The sequence below is a fragment of the Rhynchophorus ferrugineus genome, unplaced genomic scaffold, assembly GCF_030347505.1.
Source record: "Rhynchophorus ferrugineus isolate W39M unplaced genomic scaffold, kcgeb_rfMv2 rfM4, whole genome shotgun sequence".
Taxonomy (NCBI): domain Eukaryota; kingdom Metazoa; phylum Arthropoda; class Insecta; order Coleoptera; family Curculionidae; genus Rhynchophorus; species Rhynchophorus ferrugineus.
The window spans coordinates 17,653,909-17,675,275 of record NW_027472583.1 but is presented as its reverse complement, the minus strand read 5'-3'; the positions used below and the strand labels follow the sequence as shown (position 1 = coordinate 17,675,275).

At 32.3% G+C, this 21,367-nt stretch overlaps 1 protein-coding gene across 7 annotated transcripts in view; it reads right to left on the bottom strand.

Annotated features, from left to right (window-relative positions):
* fru (sex determination protein fruitless) overlaps positions 1-21,367 on the bottom strand; it is a 47,062-nt gene that overhangs the window by 13,742 nt on the left and 11,953 nt on the right. For 3 of the 7 annotated variants that reach the window (XM_076403318.1, XM_076403319.1, XM_076403317.1), the window contains exons 4-5: positions 14,893-15,087; positions 5,231-5,351 (exon numbers count right to left, since the gene is read on the bottom strand). In XM_076403318.1, coding sequence (XP_076259433.1) covers positions 5,231-5,351; positions 14,893-15,087 — 316 coding nt within the window. Of the gene's footprint in view, positions 1-5,230; positions 5,352-5,758; positions 8,851-14,892; positions 15,088-21,367 lie in introns of those variants that run through there. The other 4 variants (XM_076403314.1, XM_076403316.1, XM_076403315.1 and 1 more) reach the window with 2 other exon arrangements.

The window sequence follows — 21,367 nt, the reverse complement described above, 5'->3', positions numbered from 1 at the left end:
GACGCCGTAAAATTTATGTGTCAGACCGGGGACTTTTCAATTGCCTATTAAATAAACACAAGTGTTAAAACTGGTTTGCTTGTTTGGGACATTTCGATGACATTCTTTAAAATATGGAGGTAAACCGGCATATTTTGCGACATCGCTTCGGTTCGAACCCTACTAGGACATGGTCGTTAATTTATGTTTGTGATTGTTTAACATTTGTCATTATCCTTGCAAGAGTGCAAAATCCGACAAGGAAAATGATCCCAGTCTGGGTAAGACTGGATGTCTTCTGGGATAATCTCTAAGTTACTGGTTACTCCTCGGTAAAATACGTCGATAAATATTTAAAAAATAGTCCTGAACCATTACATAAGACTAGAAGAAGCTCGATATCTGGTTTCCACATGAATTAATAGTGAAACATTTCCTGGACTGACTTTCTTTTTGTGAAACGAACTCGAATAATTTTACAAACGGGCGATGGAGATGGACGAAAAGATCGCGATAGAAGCCAGGAGAAGCTCATAAATGGTTGTAAAGCCTGCATTGATGCCAAGAAAAGTGATATTAAGTGTTTGGTGGGATTAGAAAATAATTGTTGCTCGATGTTATCGTTAACTAATACTGTTGAAACAGGTGACTTAAAATAAAAGTCAATAGGAAAGTCGTTGTCTTGCATTGCAACAAAGTTAGATAACAAATGTCATTAGTAATTCGGTAAAAATTGAGAGAGACTGACTGGGAAGTTTTGGTTCAGCCACTGTATAGCACGGACCTTGCTCCGTCCAATTCTCTTTTAAGTAAAATTATCCTAATGATGTAAAGCTGGTTTCAAAAAGGCTTGTGAAAATCATTTGCTTCAGATTTTCGCCCAGAAATCTCATAAGTTTTACCTTGATGATTTTACCAGAAAATCTTCGAAAATTATTAAAAAATGGCCAGTTATTAATATTTAATTTGGATCACTTTACAGTATACACTATTCTGTTTAAAAAAAGTAAGACGTAAAAATCGTGATATTGTCTTCCTTGCAACATGGTTAAGAGGTCAGATTTATGGACAGAAAACCCTTTCTTTTTTTTAAAGCACATTGTTTTTCGGGAGGTTAAGAATAAATAACCTGTTTGTATTTTATTTTATAGATTTTGAAAAATACAATGGCTGCAGCTGCAGTTTGAGCTAGATTTAGGACTACAAAAGCAATAAGCGGTATTACGACATCCATAAGACACTTATAATGTTTCACACTGTCAACCACATTCATCAGATATTGTATTATATTCCATCTTATTTTCAATAAGCCAAACATTGGATAACTTCACTGAAGTTGTAAGAAGATGAATGAAAGTAGCGGCTACTATTAGTAAAAATTGACAATCTACACATTTTTTAATAATAAAATCTTAAATTTACAAAAAATACCCTAACATGAATTAAAAAGAATCCGTTAAAAGTATTAAGTTGTTTCTCCGGCTCTATTATATAACTACTACTAAAAAACATACAATTTTGCAAGCAAGTAGAATAACGTTTACGAACCCTTTGAAGCCATACTATTAGTAATTTTTCGAGCAATCATTAAAATGGTGTTACACGTAAAGGCACATAATTATGCTATATATCGACAAAAATTCTATGAAGAATAATTTTTCGACTGTACACTAACATTCAATTACTTAAATTGCACATTTGGATCGAAATAAAAGAGCGACTTAAATAGATCGTCTTGGTTACTGCATCATTTAAATGCGGGTAAGTGTGGCGTCAAATATTTGAAATTATATTGCTTATTATTATAAAGTTCTGATAATATCAAAATAACACTTCTATTTCGGCAATGGCAATACTACCGTGCTTGATATTGATGAATACATTATTTTAAATTTCGCTGGAAGGGATTGCGCGCTTAATTCTGAAACAACGTTGTGAACGGTTGAAAGTTATTGAAAAATTTAGAGTTATGAAATTTGTTACGTTTATTTTCGCTGCAAATGGTAAAAGTAATGTAATCTTGGGTGCATCCTGAAAGTGTAGCTGCTTGAAGTGTAGGTTTCGAAGTAATGTCATAAAAATGGTAGATAAATAGAAGGTAAAAAACCTGTTAACTGATATTAGACAGTGTACTGCTGTAACTTGATGCTGTGGGACTATTTTCTATGAGGATGTTTTAAGGGGATTGATGGTAACGACAACGACAACGAACTTAGCGATATTTTCATTGAGCTGGGCGTGAAATAGAGCAACAAATAATACACAATCTTTGAAGTAGTTTCGTATAAATAATCCGAAGCTCATTTTCTTGAATAAATCAGAAATTATTTTAAAATCTTTTACGTATATAATTTTAATAACGTTATCCTATGAAGAATTTTACTATTTACAAGTAGAGTGTGCATTTTTTGACAGTGTGACAATTGATTTACTAGTGGCCAATAGGCAGTCAGACCTTTAAAACATTTTTTTATTTAAATTAAGACATTTTAAAATTTGATTCTTTTTTTAAGTTAGCACGGCCTTGGTTAATAATATTCGCTTGGATTCGTCCAAAAAAGTGAGTTTCACTGGTTTTTAACATGAGTGAAAAAATCCAGCGATGAATTTGCATTAAATCTTGTTTTAAAAATAATTTTTGTTTTTCAGGAAATGTTCTTAACGACCAAGCGTTTTTGACTTGTATATATTGTTTAAATGCATACAACCATCAACCTGTAGAGGGTTCAACATTTACCGATGAAAAGCAAATTTGGAATAGATTCATCAAGGGATTAAGGGATGATTAGAAAAAAACCTTGTTGACGTCTCTAACTTCACATTTGAATAAGTCAATCAATTTTGAAACACATTTCGACCTCAAACGATTTTGCTCTCGTTTGCAAATAAAAACACTCCATTTTATGTCAACATGTCAAAGTAAGTAAAAAATAAAATGATTTTCTGTTGATAGTTCTCTATCATCATCATGGTGTTTTTATTATGAACTCCTTTTGCTCTTTATACTAAATATTATGTAGGTGTTTGCGTGAAACCCACTCTTGATTTTTATTATCAAGATAATGGACCTTATTACATAACATTGGATTTCACGGCATTTTCGTTAAAAAATCAATTCATACACTGCCATTCCGCAATAGTTCTGTTCGCCTGATACCTAATAAACTTTTAAAAACCTATAGATTTCATAGAATAAATAACTCGCCCGTGTTTCATTTCAGAAGCCTGCATCACAGTAGGAAGTCCAATAAAATATGCTAGTTAGTAGTACTTTGCCAGAAGTATTTTTTAGCCTCATATAGGACACAATTATTGTTATCTTCATGTATAATAAGTGTTATAAGTATTACACAAAAATCAGAAGGAGCTACGTCTGATAAATATAGTGGGTGGTGTTTCTATGTAAAGTTTTACAAGATTTTCAAAATAAAAAATAACATTCTCTTACGATATTTTGGTTTAGTTTGAGCCTTCGATTTACTACCTTTATAAGTTTTCAAATCTTTTACTGTAGTATTTGCAATAAAACAGTCAATGAACGTGATAGACGACGTGATAGACGACGTGATAGATGACGTCGAAGATAATGCAAAATTCTGATTGTAAAAACGCAAAATTCTTTTTCGGGGAGGATTTTTGCTTGGTTAAAAAAAGACAGAAAGGTGTCTGATTCGTCGGGACATATAACTAAATCAGCTGACGTCATAAATTTTGATGACATGCGTTGGCTGTTTTATCGGATAAACTAGATATGTTTTCTCTTTGATGTCAAATTCCCTGTTCTTAAATTTTTCGTCTCTTCAGTATGCTTATAAATATAATCGTTATCCTCCCCTTCATGCGTAGACTTTTTTAAATCAAAGCAAAATATGTCGACTATTAATGAAGGTTCCAGAATGATGAGTTTTATTTGTACACCTAATAATTAATGAAATAGACTTTCAAATTAAATCATGTTTAATTATCATGCATTCATACGTCATATACCTCAAAAAGTTTTGTGACGTTGAATCTTGAGATTACGTTATGTAAAACATTAACATTTTTCAGTATATGTAGTTTGTGAGAATGCTGAAAAGGTATACTCTGATATTAACACCAATGATTATTAACGTACGATTTTCACAATTGTCGGTGCTTCTCCGTTCGCAAAAGGCGTGGCGATAATTAGAGTAGGCGGTCTTAACTAAAGCCAATTACCCGGAAAAGACAAGAAACCGCCAGCTCCCAGAGACCAAAAAAAAATCAGCGCTTCTTTCGCCATGCCCCTAACTCGATTTGCACATCGTGTCAACAGTTCTGCCGTTCTGCACTAATTAAAAACGTCAGCGCGGCAAAGATGATTTTTCCTAGTCCGAAAGTTCAAACTGAAACAAATTCCCGCACGATTTATCTCGTAGTTTTCACGGCCAGAAAGAAAGAAAACTTCTGAATCATTTATCATCCGAGTCGTTTCCCCCGTTTTCTTGCCGCGTCATTTTAAACGTCTTTCAGTCCGTCATTTAATTTTTACGGACTCTCTGGAAAAACACACTGAAAACACAAAACAAATGCTATCGTGTGCGATATTCCATCGGTTTTGATTACACTCGGAGTAAGTTTCGTACAAATACTTACCGTATATTGTGTCATACATACTTACTTTTTAAGTTAATCTCACCAAAAAAAGGAAAATAAATCATTCATTCACTCGGAATACTGACGAATGGTAACCGCGGAAATGAAGCTATTTTAGTTGTGGAATGATAGCAGTAAGCAGCCTTTAGTTTTATAAACATCCGAACCAAAAAAAAAAATTAAACAAGTAATTTCAACATATGGAAGATGTTTTTAAAACTAAAAACGGTTTATGTACAAAATTAGATAGAAGCCAAGCAATCATTAGTGGTAAAAAGTCAAGCATAGTGCAATAGGACAAGGTAGTAGAAGGGAAGGTTAGAAAAAGCAAACAGATGCAAACGAGTGAGTATATTAAATAATAATATTTACAAAAAACAAACATTATATACATGACATATAGAATATATTCGAAATAACAAACAAGCGAAAAAAATTGAAATGAAACGAAGCAAAAAAAGAAATCATTATAAAAAGACACAGCCATAGCAGAACTAAATAAAATTTGTGTATAGTTTCTTTTTTGTAATACAATAGTACAGTTAACTAGGTCACAATACAAAGGCATCAACTCATACTATTGTACTACAATAATGAGTGTGAAGATTCTCCCTCTTAGGGTCCTGCAACTTACCATCTATCGTGTCGGTCATATCAGGTGGTGGCAAATTTGCCAGTTCATTGTTATCAGGAAGATCTGGTTGACTCGTTAACGATATTCTAGCTTCTTCCTGGTGAACACTCACGCTACCTCCCTGGTCAAAAAATTAATATAAATATAATATATAAAAGTCAAACATAATAGATGGATTAAGAAAAAAAAATTGTAAATGAAACACGATTTTTTCAAACTTAAGTTCCTTTTCATTAGTTTATTATATATTATTTATTATTTAATTTCTTTGATGTTTGATTATCATGAAATCATTAATTTCTGCATTAATATAACATATATTGTCATTGAAAGACCCTCTTTTACAACCTAGGAATTAATTCATAGGTGGTACCACTACACAGTAGTATTTTGATAACAGCCAAGTTTACTTGGGAATGCACCTTATATAATTAAAATAAATTCATGAGGTGAACTAATTTTTCAAAAATTAATTTATCAAAATAACATTGATTTAAAATTCAGCAAAAATATAATAAAAATGTCTCATTATCGTGAAATAAACTTATATTTGGTTTAATTAAACGTTCACAATAAAATACTATACATGTAATAAAAATAATAAAGAAATAATGACTAAGAATAGAATAACATTTAATATAAAACTTTAAGCAACAAGAAATGTATAAAATAAGGGCGTTAAATATATATAATGTATAAATTTAAATTTTAACACTTAAAGAGCTTATATTGATCTCACTAACTGTAACCTTACAAACTAAAATACTACCAACATACAAGAAAAATAAAACAATAGAAAAGCGTCAAGAAATACCCTGAATGCTGTAACAGCAGATAGAGATGCTTTAGACTAAGAAATCTACTAACACTGATATCGATATATATGTGTTACTCTAAATATAGTAAACAAAAAAAAACAATATTATGGCATATTCTGGTACACTAGCCTTGGTTGTTATCATATTTATGTAATATTTAAGAATAGTACTACATAACAAAAAAATGGACCCAATATTTCCATATACGCCCTAGCTAAATTTATAACACTATTTCTTTATCACAAGCATTTATAAAGTATTATATAAATATATAGATTGTGTAAAAATATGTATATTTTTTTTAATATATAAACTTTCTTTTATACGAGGTGTGGCTATAAAATAACGAAACTGATGCTACTACAGATAAACTACGCATGTAAATCGTGTAACCAACAGATAAGTGGAGTAATGATTTCTTTTTCAATTGTTGCCCTTTCTGGTTTTTTGTTGTAGATTTTTTTATATTATAAAATCATAAGTGTAAAAAAACAGGAACAGTTCAAGCTTCATATAAAACGTGTAAAGTTTTTTTTATTGAAACTTATCTTATTGAATATTAGTATATATATTGTTATATTGAAATTGGAAAAATAACTGAATTAAGACACTAAGCTAGACAGAAAATTGGATAACGAAATATGACCTTGAAAGCCAAGTTGTGTAGTGTACGGACAGCAGAGTAAAGGCAGAAAATTATTTGCGAAGTTATAGCATTTTCAAAAGCAGTATAGCTCTGTAGCTTTTTCATTCGATTATCTAGTGAAATATCCACATTTATAACAATTAGTAAAAATTATTTATAAGTATAAACAATTAATTTCGGTGAAAAATATTTTTTTTAACAATCATGTGTACTTCATATTGAAATCGTAATAATTCACAAAGTTACGCAAATTTTGTATAAAAAGCTGTATGAAAAACTTTGAAGGCCTTTGAAAATGATGTAGACTATAAAACATTTCTGAAATTGAATCGGACTTCCAGATTATCGGAAAGAAAAATGATGAGACATCTGTATCATGAGATTCTTGTTCAATTCGGTAAAATGATGAGAGAACAGAACAATGTTACGCGCTTTTCATCAGAATAATGAACTACTGAGATCTACAGTTTGTTTAGACATGTAGGTGGTCAAGTACAAAATTTCTCTGTTTAATTATCTGCTTAAGTTGGTACCATGTGACTTCACATAAAGTTGTGAAAGACATAACGTCGCGATCGAGCCAATACCACTCTCGTTATTAGCCACACCTATATAGGAGAAATAGTTTTACTCAAAGTTTTAAGGTGCTTGAGTCAAACTTACACCATTTAAAACGCCAGGTAACTTGTTTAAAACAAAATTATCCCTCTGTTATAATGTATAAATATATAAAAAGTGTCCCAAAATTTACATGACATTAGAATTTGTCACCAAAAAAGAAAAGATAAATCAGTTTGATAGCTGACCGTTGAAATTTAATGAATGAACGTGAATGAATTGTTGAACAGTATTTCAAAAATAATCCCGGCTTCGTCATTGTCTTTTTTGAGGTTCAGAGAGATATGAACACATCGACAATGTGTTATTATTTGATGTGAATTTTGGGTTAGAGGCATCAGTGGACCTTTCTTTTTGGAAAATGAGGCTGGTCAAGAAATAAACGGTATCACGACATTATTTTTTTCTGGCTAATTGCTTTGAACATAATCTATCCTGCTACAAGGAAATTCAGATATTTATACAAAAGAGATAACAACGCAGTGAAGGTCATTTGCCTGATGTGCCATTCCACATGCTATCTTTATGATTCATTAAAAAAAATACATATTTTCTATTGAATTCAAATATTGCGTAAAATTTGGGACAGCCTATACGTGTAAAATTGTTTTACAAAATATGTTTTATATAGATATGAGTGATAAAAATACTGAATTTTTGATTGGTCGAATCATTTTCAAACAAGAAAATGTCAATTTGAAGTGTTAAAGCTAATTTTGGTACTAATAATGAATGATATGACGAAAACAATAATGTTAAGCTATAAACCGATATTACTTTCGTTATTTTTATTTTAATGTATCTCTTTCGCTACGAAAAACGACTAGAAATTTTGGCTTCATCGGAAAAATGCGCGTCTAGCTTTGCTTTGCTGAAGAATCGGATTCATTAAAGCAACCTGTGGTTGACATTTTTGATCGAACTACCGTTTCCGAGTGGTATTCTCGCGCGACGCACAGCCGATGTGCTTTACACTTATCGTGGTGATTGACGATTTCTAATCGAAAGTTCGTGCTGCCTTCTGCGAAAGAAGTCCTGATATCTGGCATGTCTCCGCTCCACTTTCTGCAGAACTTGCAAAACATTATGTTCTGTTGTTCGTCATACTGTAACCATATGTACGATTCCAGCCACGAGTGTCTGAAACGGGAACCTTTGCGACCGACTTGCGGACGGAAGCCTATGCCCGAAGTCGGCGCCGTTGTTGCCTTTGTGACGGTTTGAATTACCGAACATTCCTGGGAGGTGTTTTTTCCGCTGATCTCCGGCGGAACCGGCAGTGGTACTCGATAGAAACTGGGCATGACCTGCATGTTGGTCATTTCGATTCCGGTACCCGGACAACGAGCGGAAGGCTCGGACATTGCGACGTCTCCTGTTGGGCTATCCAGATATTGCCGTAACGTCAAGTGTCGGTCTTTAGATGCGGTGGTGAGCAGAGCCAAGGTGGTACATTCCCGATCAGAGTAAGGTGACCCGGGTGGCTCCAAGTGGCGGCCCCAAGAGGTAGAAGGCGGGAGGAAAGGGTTAGATGTCGTCTGCGGACAGAGAAAGGGAAGGATATGTGTCAATGGCCGGGTTCCTGTCTTTGTTTGGGTAATGCAACGAATCTCCAAGTCGACACGTTCTCAGAAATCGCCCTGGAGACGCGCATAGCAGTTCCGTACACCCCACGATATACGGAACCTCCACACGTCCTTCCTCCTTCTACCTCTATACGTGGGGACAGACAAAACGCGATCATGTATAAAGAAGAGTAAGAAACTATAAAAAATATAAAATCTAGTTAAAATTCACAATTTATCACAGTAACAAATTTCAATATGCATGACATAAAATATATTTTTATAGGCATTCACCAATAATCCAATAATTGAAGCTTTATATTGGCAAATTAATAGATTAACCAAGTTTCGAAAAAAAGAAAAGTATAACACTGTGAAAAGCATTTCATATGTAAGATCACCTTAATAACATTACCATTCCAGAAACTATTGAAAAGTCAACCAGTCAGTGGTGACCATAAGTACAAGTTATAGTTGTCCTAGTTTTTTTGTGCAATTATTTATATTGATTACCACGAAAATAAAATGATGTTTCATGAAGTGTATTATTGTACCGATACCAAAATTGCACTAGTTAAGATACAAGTTTTTTCGGCATACATCATATTCGCAACATTTAGTACCCAGTGATTAGTTTCTGGTTTGAGGGATTGTGAATTGGATCGACATTTTGTAATTCTGAATGTTCTCATTACTGAACTTGTTTGAGTAAATTGATTGAGCCAGAAAATGCATGAAGAGCATTGAGAATGGAAAAACTTTAGTTGAATTAATACACTTAACAATTTAAGGCGGTAAAAATATAATAAATGGAAAAAATAATGTTTGCAGAAAGATCGTTATCTAAGTGGATACTAGCTGTTGGGGGGCATTATAAGGGACCAAAAACAAATCGAGGAGTGTTGAATTATTTTAGGAGAAAAGTATTATTACGAATAAGGCGGAATATTTCTTTTTGCCTTAAATCGGATGCTTAATGAAGGATGTGTTAAGTGTACTAAAATTCACTGGCCATTATACGGAATTTATTTAATCCATTCATAAGTTTTTAATTTTTTCAAAACAGGTACTACTTACCAGATAACTTAGTATCAATGCATTAATATTTGTATTTACTTAAATTCAGAAAATAATTATCAGTAAATTCTAAATAAGCCCTATTTCCCAATACTTAACAAACAATTATTGCAACATTTATCAAAAATTTATTTATAGTTTCTTACTCTATACGTGAAATTCGCTAAAGAAGTGCATACCGTCATTGCACACATATCCTTTCACATAAAAATCCGTGATTTTTGATGACGTGATGCCGCTACGATGATAAGAAATCTCGAATATAGTTAAAAGCTTTACTAATTACTAGACAATACCTTTTATGTCGATATTAATACATTTCTATTAAGACTAAACTAGTTATTGTAGAGCGTTTTAAATTCAATATCCTGATTGTGCGAATTGATTGATTGAAGCGATGGCGTGAATATAGTGAATTCATTTCGGCTGTATCCATTTAACTGTCCAATTTACACCGTTTGTTAGTACACATGATTTTCATTTTATATTCATACATGGTAATATTTACTAAATTATGTTCCTTAAATGTTTTTTTTTGGGTTACTTGGTTTATACCTATATTGAGAATTCACTAATTAATGTGTATTCGTCATGTTACTTGGTGGAGATTCATATCCACTGTTGAATAAATCAAATTAACTAAAAGTAAATGTAGGTGTTATGATGCTTTTAATTCAATATACTCTAAGAGTTATTTGCTATAAATAACTATTAAATTGTTACTTTATCAAACTGACTCATACATTTTATTAGCATTTCGTTAAATCATAATAGATTTTTTCATAATTCTATAAAAAAAATTGACACTATTCAATTACAGGAATTCATAAAGCTGGAATAAAGGCTGAAAATAGTAGCTTTGTATGGTATCTGTAGTTCTTCGAGAAAAAGTAGATCCGACACTGGAATATGGGTATAAGGGATGTTGCTATGCTATGGTAACTAACACAGTGGCTTTGAATATTCCCAAATAAAATATTTAAACAACAGTAAAGTTACTGACAACAATATACCAATTGCTCTGAGTTATCGTATGCAGATATTAACAAACACCTTCGATCTATCCTTTGGGTTCCCTGTCACCGTCTCTACTACCAACCAATAAATTGCACACTACTAGATCGAACAATGAGATTTACAACAAGGATTATGGTGGGGTTGAGACATATGGAGAACACCTGTTTTGAATTATTTGTATGTCGATTATCATCACATAAACTGGTTAAAACTTCACGCTGGCAGTTATTCAATATTTTTGGAATCAATATCATGATGTTTTTCGTATTTCTAAAAGGCCAATTGAATTGAAATTGATTACATAATTGTTATATTCTTAGTGGTTGAAAAATATAGATATTCGGATCAGTTTCTCAGAAGTACTGCTTATTTTAGAATTTAGTCATTTAATCGCTTTAATAATTTGAAAAATTACTTGTAGAGTCTCGACCCAACATAGTCGTTGTTTATTTTAGATAACTCAAAAATAAATATATCCACCATTAGCAAAATAATTATTCAGTTAAGGAATTAACTGTGGTACATTATTTTATATCAATTTCCATATTTAGGAATTACTTTAAAATCACTCATATAACTTAAATCTATAAAATTGATAATTATTTTGAATATTCATAGTTATTAATGTACCTACTATAAGGTACTCATATTAAATTTGCAACCAGACAACACAGACAAATGTTTAATGTTATTATGTGATAGAAACACTAGTCACTAAGATTTTGATTACATTAATAAAAGTTGACGTACAGCTAATTCTGAGTAATGAACGTTGTTGTTGGGTAAAATTTGACATTTTTTATTGAGATATTCGACACCAAAATGTTTAAAATGGAAGTACGTCCACGTCTTGGAAGTACTTTGATTGGAGAGGAAGGGTTTCAAAAGTCAAATAAGTCATTTTATTAAGCCCTCGTAAAGCAGTAGCGGCTGCAACCTCTTACTGCTGAGATAGTCACGGGTTCAAAATTCCAAGATGGGTATTTTTATAAAAAAAAATAAAAAATATCTCAGTCACGCCAGTAACCAAGGAAGCTCTTGTAAGTTGGTGATTCGCCAGCGAGATATGAAGATTTCACTTTTTGTGTTAACTTGATTTTTCAATTTTTAATTTTTTCGATAACTTCATCTTTGTATATTAAAAAAATATTTTTATACAGATAACATATTTCTGATTTTAACCTAGCAGTCTACAGTAACTATTAAGAAAGAAAACTAGTCGAATAATTTCGATTAAAATGCATTTATTAATATTAATAGAATTTATACGAGAAATATTTAAATTAAGAATGGAGATCTGATGACTGATAACTCCGCGCTTGCCAAAATCGATTTGAGACCATTGAAAACAGATCGTATCTAGAAAACGACCTACCATTACTTTCTGTATTCTGTATTGTGATTTGTTTGTCAGAAGCCAGAGTTTAGCATTCGCATTATTTCTATATTCAAATTAGGAATTATTTAGATTAGACCTACATTGCCAACACCCATACAGAATTCTAATTATCAAGAAGATATTTAAAACCGATGTAAAATATTAACACGCTGTCGCGCTTGTATATTCTGCCACATAATTACTGGCTTGTTTGTTTTTTTTTCGGGCAGTGAACGATTTATTATTTTGCAGGTATCAGTTATGTGTAATACATTTTTATGTTATAAAATATTGCAGATTATTACTTATTTCCCTTATATTTTTATATTGTCGCTTATTATAAATATTTTTTTTGAGGGGAGATGGTTTTTTCCTTTGCAAGGAGATTCTTAATTTTTTAAAGATTCAACATTTAAAAATTTTAAGGTTATAAAAATGGGTTAAAGTTTGATTTCCAAAAGGTTGTGTCACAACATATAGTGGAATGAATTCGTTATCTATTAGTGATAATGCGAAGTATTAATGTAAACAACTGTTAAATTCAATTATTTTTGACATTTCTTGACACATAAAACAACAATTTTTCATTTAATATGCAGTATATACAACTCAAAACTACAACTTCCACATTCGTAACTTTTTTGTTAGGTTTGAAGAAACCTGCTGGTGAAGCCCATCAAACACTTGTATGATGATGCTGCCCCGTCATATCTTAATTGTTGGTTTTGGTTTCAATGATTTAGAAGCGGTGATTTTAATGTCAATGACAAAGATCGGCCTAGAAGCCCAAAAATTCAACATTGTGGTTTCATTGCTTTCCAGATAAAAAGAGGATTTTTATGGCATATTGTGACAAGAAATGAAAAGTGGAACTAAGAGGAAAGAGTTAAAAGTTATTGCAGCTCGAATGGAAAGTTGTGCCGCACCCATGTACTCACAGACATAGTGCTTTGTGATTACCACTTGTTCAGATTGATGCAGCATGGATTGGCTACGGTTTCGAAATAAAGAAGAAAAATGGATCGACGACTAGATCGCTGTCAAACTAACATCGTTTTTTCTACAGGGATTCGTTATATTTCTAGAAAGATTGAATTGAAAATATTTCGGTTTGCTGTTTATTGTAGGTACATTTTTTAGGGAGTTTAAAGCATGCCTTATTTCTGTCTTAGAAGGGGGTGAAGGAAATTTTCATTTTTATTAGGTAGAATGATAAAAATGGGCATAGATTATGACCGCAAAAAGGTGTGTGATTTAAATTGTTGCCTCTATTTCTTCAATTTTTAAAGTTGTTTTAAATTGTCTTACCTGATAAATGAACGGCCACTTAATGTGCACTCTAAACCACGCTTCTCGGTATTAAATATACCGAGTGTCAAGTGAATGTAAGAGACCGTTCCAGAAAACATCGTGTGCTACCATGATTTCTAGCGTGAATAATTTTTTTTGGTCGAATTGCACACCCTTCACTATATATAATCACAGAAACTGTGACAAGTATAAATGCACAACCATGTTTCACGGAATGGAATTTGACACATTTTATTTAAACGATCTATAATAGCTACTTTTTACGTAAATTAAATATAATGTTATTAACAATTGAAATATTTTTGGATATTAAGTCGTTGTAATGTGAAATAATGTTTCTCAACATATATACGGTTCAAGAAAAGGTAATTTCAGTTTTTCCTAATAGATGATAGAAAAATAGACTAGAAATACTTATTTTAGATAGAAGGGTAGTGTAAATCGTTTACTGAATAAAAAATTATTGCGGATTGAAACTAGATATTTTAGCTTTTTATTGCTTTTTTACTTCCGAAAAAGAAAAATGCAAAACAGGCTTTACGTGTAAGAGTGTTTACTGAGATTGAAAAGGAATTGTTGGTTATGAACTGTTCGAACATGTCCTAACCATTAAATTCGACTCGTTACCGTCAGAAAATAACAGTTTTCGAAAAACGATTTTAGAAAAACTACCAGAATCATCAATAGGCAATGCGATAACTTTCATTACGACTAGATTACTATATCACACACATTTTTAGTTATTCGGCAAAAATTCAGAGATGCTGAGACGTTTTGACGCATTATCGCTACGTATATCTCCGATCTTGCTCTGTCCGGGTAATATTTACTTCGGCTTGAAAACGTGTGGATGTGTGGAAAACGTTGTGGTGGATAATTCAAATTTATATAAATAAATTCGCTTTGCAAAACATGAAAAAAAAAAACGAAATTTACCCAACTCATTATAATATCGAGAAAGATATATTAAAAAACAATTAGTTTCATAATTTTAGTGTAATGCCTTAATAGTTCATAAAAACTTTATTTAAAACCATCTAAAATGCCTGGAGGAAAAAATGAATTAATATATCAACTTAAAAGCAACATAATTCCAAAAAAAACTAAATAAAATTCGAAACACATGCAGCAAGTACAAATATTACAGTAACACACAATGGACAGTTATTTGTATACTCCGAAAAGAAGACACGCTATATCGGTACCAGTACTGAGAGTCAAGTGGTACTTACAGTTTGTAATGCTTCGGACATTGAATGGTAAGAATCGACAGGATTGTTGCTGTCGTGGAGTTCCTGTTTTACATGGGGTTCCTGTTTTATGTGGGGTTCCTGTTTAACGTGGAGTTCCTGCTTTACCGGAGCCCCTCCGGAATCCCTGTCGGACCGCCCGCGGTCCCTATCCACTGGCGAATCGGGTACAAAAACCTGCAAATATCCATCAGATTGTTTGTCAACAGTTTTCAGTCCAGATTTCATATTTTTGGAGCAAACTGACTAAACTTTTAATAATCAGCTGTGATTATACATTTGACTTACGCATAAGTCGTTTGTAGTAAACTAAAGTTTGAAATTTTACTGGAAGAAATAATGGATTGAATGGCGATCATTTTGTCATTATTTATAAACAAAAACATGATAAAATGATTAAAATATTTGACTATTTGACACTACAAGATCGCCAGTTGTTTTATGTTTTGTGAGGTAAATCTTGGACCTTGGACATTAGCAGAACCAACATTCAATGTTGTACGAATATTCTGGACTGAAAGATGGAATGGAATTTATTATTCGCCTAAGTAACACGTCATACAAATCTATTGAAACAATATATAGATAGGAGCTCCCAGACCACCAGAAAAAGTGGTGCGCTATATTAGAAAGGGAAGTTTTTGAACAATATGTTAAATATAGTGAAAGTCTGCCTGCATATTTAGAACGTAAATTAACGATACTAAATCAAGTGGTCTTCCAATAACAAACAGTTCAATTGTTAAATCAAAACAGCGTGGAAGAGTATTGGTTGAAGGTTCAGGAACATCAATATGGAGTTTAAATAACAATTGCAACTGAAGACTTCTAAAGATTTGCTCAACCAAAATAATTCATTGAATGGAAGATTCAAATGAATGCTGGCAAAACCATTCTAAGCGGACAAAGCTGAAAGTTGAGTACTTGAAATTGTCATTTGGAATTCAGAGAAGACAAAAGACATTAGGGTTTCGTGAAGAAAATTTTGAAAAAAATAACTGCCTTTTCTATTTAAATAGAAACTTGTGCAAATTTTGAATATATGGCAATATTTATAATATCTATAACACTACATAAAGATATGTTATAAATCGATAAGTGATTCGATCACCGGCTTATAACCTCTAATTATTATTACTAGTGATTTTAAGAAATTTGCAGAAATTTGACAACATGTCCCACCAGTATCAATCCTAATTCAATTTTATGGATGATTGGGTTATATGGTCGGACTGATCAAACAGTATTCTATATCTTTTTAACTAGGATAAAATGAGAAGGAAAAAATCGTTCCAGATCTAAAACAAATTTAACATTTTTATAAGCTGCAATTGAACGTCAAGTATGCCTTCATCGGTTGTTTCATTGGACGGACTATATTATACACATGACCTATACACATACATTGAGTTGGAACTAAAGTAATTTTTGTTTTTTTTATGTTATGTTGCTACTGCTAATTTATTATAAATCATACATATGTGCCGTAAAATTATAATTCCGTCACTGTAGAACTTGTGTGATTTCAACGAGAAAAACTGAATCAAGTGGTTTTCACAAGCGCCCTTTGACGCCATTAAGACAGTATTACAGAGACAGAAACAAACGGTAGTCGATCGGAGCAACGTCAGGCAATACAGTGGACACATCAAAACTTTTCGGTCAATTAATTGTTCAATTGTGGCCTTTTTTAATCATATTACTTGTTGGCAGTAGAGTTGTACTAATGGTTTAGATATTTTTCATTTAATTTTAGTAGCGATTCACGAGTGGACATTAAATTTTTCACTGTTAATTAATGTAGAATCCTTCGTTCTTTTGTTTCCGTAGGCAAGATCGTTGAGATGAAATATAAATTTCAGGGATTTTTATCGTTAGCACCGAAATTTCCGGAACACACGCTATCGAACACTGATGTTCACTTAAGCACTTATCACAATCAACACCGCACAATTTTCGATGACCATGTGCAGAATTTGTTCCTTTTCAAATAACTGATTAAACAGAGCAAGTTATTATATTTCTTACATTTCAAATGCCCATAATATGGCTTCATTCAATTTAATTTAGTGTTGTTAGATATACGCGTCTTCAAAGTCATCTACTGGGATCATTTATATTTTAAGAAAAACCGAAATTACTTTTTTCTCAACTTGATATTTCAATTCCTGCGAAATCTAATTCAGCAAACATGTGGGTGACTATCAATTCTATGAAGTATTTTAATGGTTATGACAGACTATTTTACAATAATTATAATGATGATATGTTGTTAATGTATGTATATTATATGTATATCTATGTATAATTTTAATAAGAACGAGTATATCAAAAACAGTTACAAGACATGTTTGGTAATAATTTTATACGAAAACAAGAAAACAAAACCAGAAGTATGTAAATGAAACATTTTAAAAGTACTACAGATAACCCAACAGGTTTTATCAAAATGTAAACAAGACCTGTGAAGCGTTTGCGTTAGAAATCGGTGGTATTATTTTTGTTATCACTACTCTATAAATATTTGACCCGTTCACGACAAACTTATTATTTGTACAATATCTCAGAAAGTACCAGGAAATATTATATAACTGATGGTACCACCTTTCTTTAATGAAGAGCAATCTGTTTGGTTTGGTTTGGTTTGGTTGATCAGTAATTTGAATAATAAAAATATAGCAATACGCAAATTAGAGATAGAAATATTGATTTAAAGTAAGATTACTACTACGCCAATGGCAATTCGACCACAATCCGAATAGTTTCTTGTTCAAGTCGCGTTTGCAAGTATATTATACGATTTCGTATATGTCAAACTGTGTATGGATATGATATATCGTTTTGCCCCTTTTTTCTTGAAACAGTATTTTATTCAAAGAAAGTGTTTTCTCTTTTATACATCAAATACTTTGTAGGAATGTTCGTCTGGCCGGACGGTCGGAATGTGTGGCTGTCGATGCGATTGTTTGTACGAACACTCACTACCATTTTGTGGAAGGAATTCGCGCGACAACTGAAAACACTGGTTGAAGAAATACTTGTTTATTTCGATTTATAATTGATACATGTGACCGACGGGAGAATGGACAAGATATTAGGTTAGGTAAAGGAAGTACGGTAGTACCGTGGAAGTGGTACTGTTACAAGGGACTAGAAAAAAAAAGAGAGCAAGACGTCGTCGTGGTGGCCTAAAGGGTCGCTACAACTTTATACATCTTACACTTACACAAGTATCTCTTAAATTAGTCTACTGCCGAGTCATCAAAAGCGAAAGAAGTTGCTTAAATTATCTGTATTAATCTATTGGAATTAGGAAATTACCACGCATTGCCTCCTAAGAACATTTGAAGTATCTCATCTGCAGTTTTCTCCAAATTTAAGTAAAATAGAAGTGCAAATGACTTACTCGGTTCAGAACTTGAATCAATAATAATTTGAGGTTATGTTGTTACGGCTTTCCAATTTTACGGTATAAATTTTTAAATTACTATTTGAACAAATGCCTTGGATTAACTTGAAGTATTAATCGATATTTCATTAATATTAAGAAAACATCATTAGGTTATTATTTGGTTATATTTTGGTAAAGGTAAAGTATATAAACATCAAAGAGTTAGTTTAATTGATATTAATTAATTTTAATTCTTTTTGATAGACGATCAACTTTTCTCCTGATATAATTTGAATCCATGTTATTCTGAAAATTCATTAGATGGCTATTATGTAACATTATAGCAGTATTCTAAATAACAGGGTAAGATTAATTTATAACAATGTTACTAGTGCAAAGCATAAAAAAACAATGAAGATATAATTTATGTTAATTAACATTTTGTAGCTGGTATGAACAAAACGGTGTGCAGCTGGGGGGTTGCAAAAAGAAACCTAATATCCTTTTGATCGAATTTTATCTAAACAAAACTCTTCATGTCACTGTTAACGCGCAAGACATAAGAGTATTAACGGTCAAGAAAGAAATTAAGTGGTTTGCCAAAAACACCCAGTGAGATTGCGTGACCATAAAAATGTACCACAACTGCTCGACAATAATGGACCTACCCGGAGGTTGAAGAGACAAAAATCCTTTGAATCCGTATAGTTATGTTATGGGCGAAAATTATGCCGTATTTTAAATTTATGTGGAGAGTATCAATAGGTGGAGAGTATCAATACGGGGGTCATTATTTATATTTCGGGAATAGTAAAAAGCCAAATAGTTAAACTGCGAATATATTTTTATTGTTTTTCAAAGTACTCGCCACGATGACCGATACGCTAAAACCAATTTTCAAAGCATTTATTCTATTCCGAATGAGATACCTTCAAAATTATTTTTGAACGCTTCAATAGCTTCTTCGAGCGATGAAAACCGTTGACCACGCAGTTTATTTTTCACGGATGGGAACAAAAAGAAGTCATTATGTACCAGATCAGAGCTGTACGACGGATGACCCACCAATTCGATGTTTGAGTGCTCAGATAGTTTCTTGTTTGAGCCAATGTGTGGGAAAACTCGCACTGTCATGAAGAATAACAATCCGGCGTCTCGTTTGTTTTCTTTATTTCACCGAAAACTTCTGGCAAACAAATGGTTGTGTACCAATCAGAATTTACTGTTCTACGATCCTCTGGAGGCAGTGTTGCAATATGACCAGTTTTCCCGAAGAAACAAGCCACCATTTTCTTTGAAGTGCTTCGTACGTGAAGAAATTTTGTTGGATTTGGTTAATCTTGGAACACTCATACAGTCGACTGCTGCTTATTCTCAGGCTCATACGAATATATCTATGATTCGTCACCTGTCACAATTTTATAAACGCCTTTCGAAGCACTGCGATTGAATTTCTTAAGCATTTCTTTGCACCAATCGACACGAACCTTTTTTGAGCGATTATCGAATTGTGGGGAATCCAACGTGAACATAACATTCGCACAGCTAAGTGTTCATGTAAAATCGTATATATGTTGGTGGAACTAATGCTTAGGGATGACTCAATCTCACAATAGGTGACATGACGATCTTGCTTAATCATTTCGCACACAGCATCGATGTTTTGTGGCATAACAGCCGATTTTCGACGGCCTTCACGAAACTCGTCGGACAGTGAACTACGACCACAATTGAATTCACTAAACCAGTAATACACGGTGGTTTTTGGTGGAGCTTCATCGCCAAAAGTCAAATTAAGTTTATTGATGCACTCGTGTTGTGATAATCCACGTCGACAATCGTAAAAAATCATCGCACGGTAACGTTCACGATTCAGTTCCATTTTTTGTCGAGACGAAACTTTCAACTAAATATACAATAAACAAATAGCGTCCGTGCGACAAAATGTTCTGAGTACGTATATCGTTAAAAATGTTAAACTTTACGATGGAACCATCAGATGGACTCACATGACAACAGTGTTGCCAATTCCCGAAATATAAATAGTGACCTTCGTACACCCTTCAAACGCTAATTAAATTTGGGGTTGAAATCTTCGGTCCGAACTTTAAGAACAATGTCAATGAAAATTACTAGATAAATGAATGAACGATAAGTGAAGAACTAGTTCTAACATGTGTGCCATGTGATTTTTCTGTCATAAAATTACGCCAGATTTGTAATAAATAGAAAGCACAGTAACTTTGTATAACTGTGTTTTTTATTATATTATAAAGTACATAAGATAAGGTTATATATGAAAGAGCATTTCAGGTAAATTGTCTTAATAACCTTGCTCGTACATATGCACTCTTACTGCATAAATATATCTAAAAGTCGATACCGCAGCGCTGAATATCACAATCCCATTTCTTTCAATTCAAGGTATCACAAGAATGATCTTGCAAACCACCTTTCCCTAACCTGTCAACTGTCTTAGTTGCTAACAAATAGCTGCCACATATTTCATCACGTATATTTTGGGACACTATATAAAACTAAAATTGTTAGATAAGAAATAACAGTTCTAACAAACTTCCGAGTCCAAAAATTTAATAAAACTGTGTAAGTAGTTTATTAAAATTGTATAGGTTTAAATTAACTTTTGACTGCCAGATTTCAATTAAAAACCAACAGAATACTAAATGAATTCCCCCAGTTACCTTCAGATAAAATTCTTGTAGTTTTTAGTAGTTTTAAGTTCCTATTTATTTTTTTGAAATAATCTTGAAGGTAAATTTAGTTCAACTTTCCTATAGTCTACGTTATATTTTATTATTTTTCATTTATAATCTTTTTTATGGATTATCGAACTTTTTTATATTTAATTTATATAAAATATATATCAAATAATATATGTAGAATGTATTCTGATCTATTTCAGTACATCCTGAATGTAACATATCTCAATGATCAACGGATTTATTTAAAACAATATAGTTAAGAAAATTTTAGTGATCAATACACATTCTACGTTCCAGATTCAAAGGGCTTAAAACGTATGAATTCCTTTATTTGGACTATCGA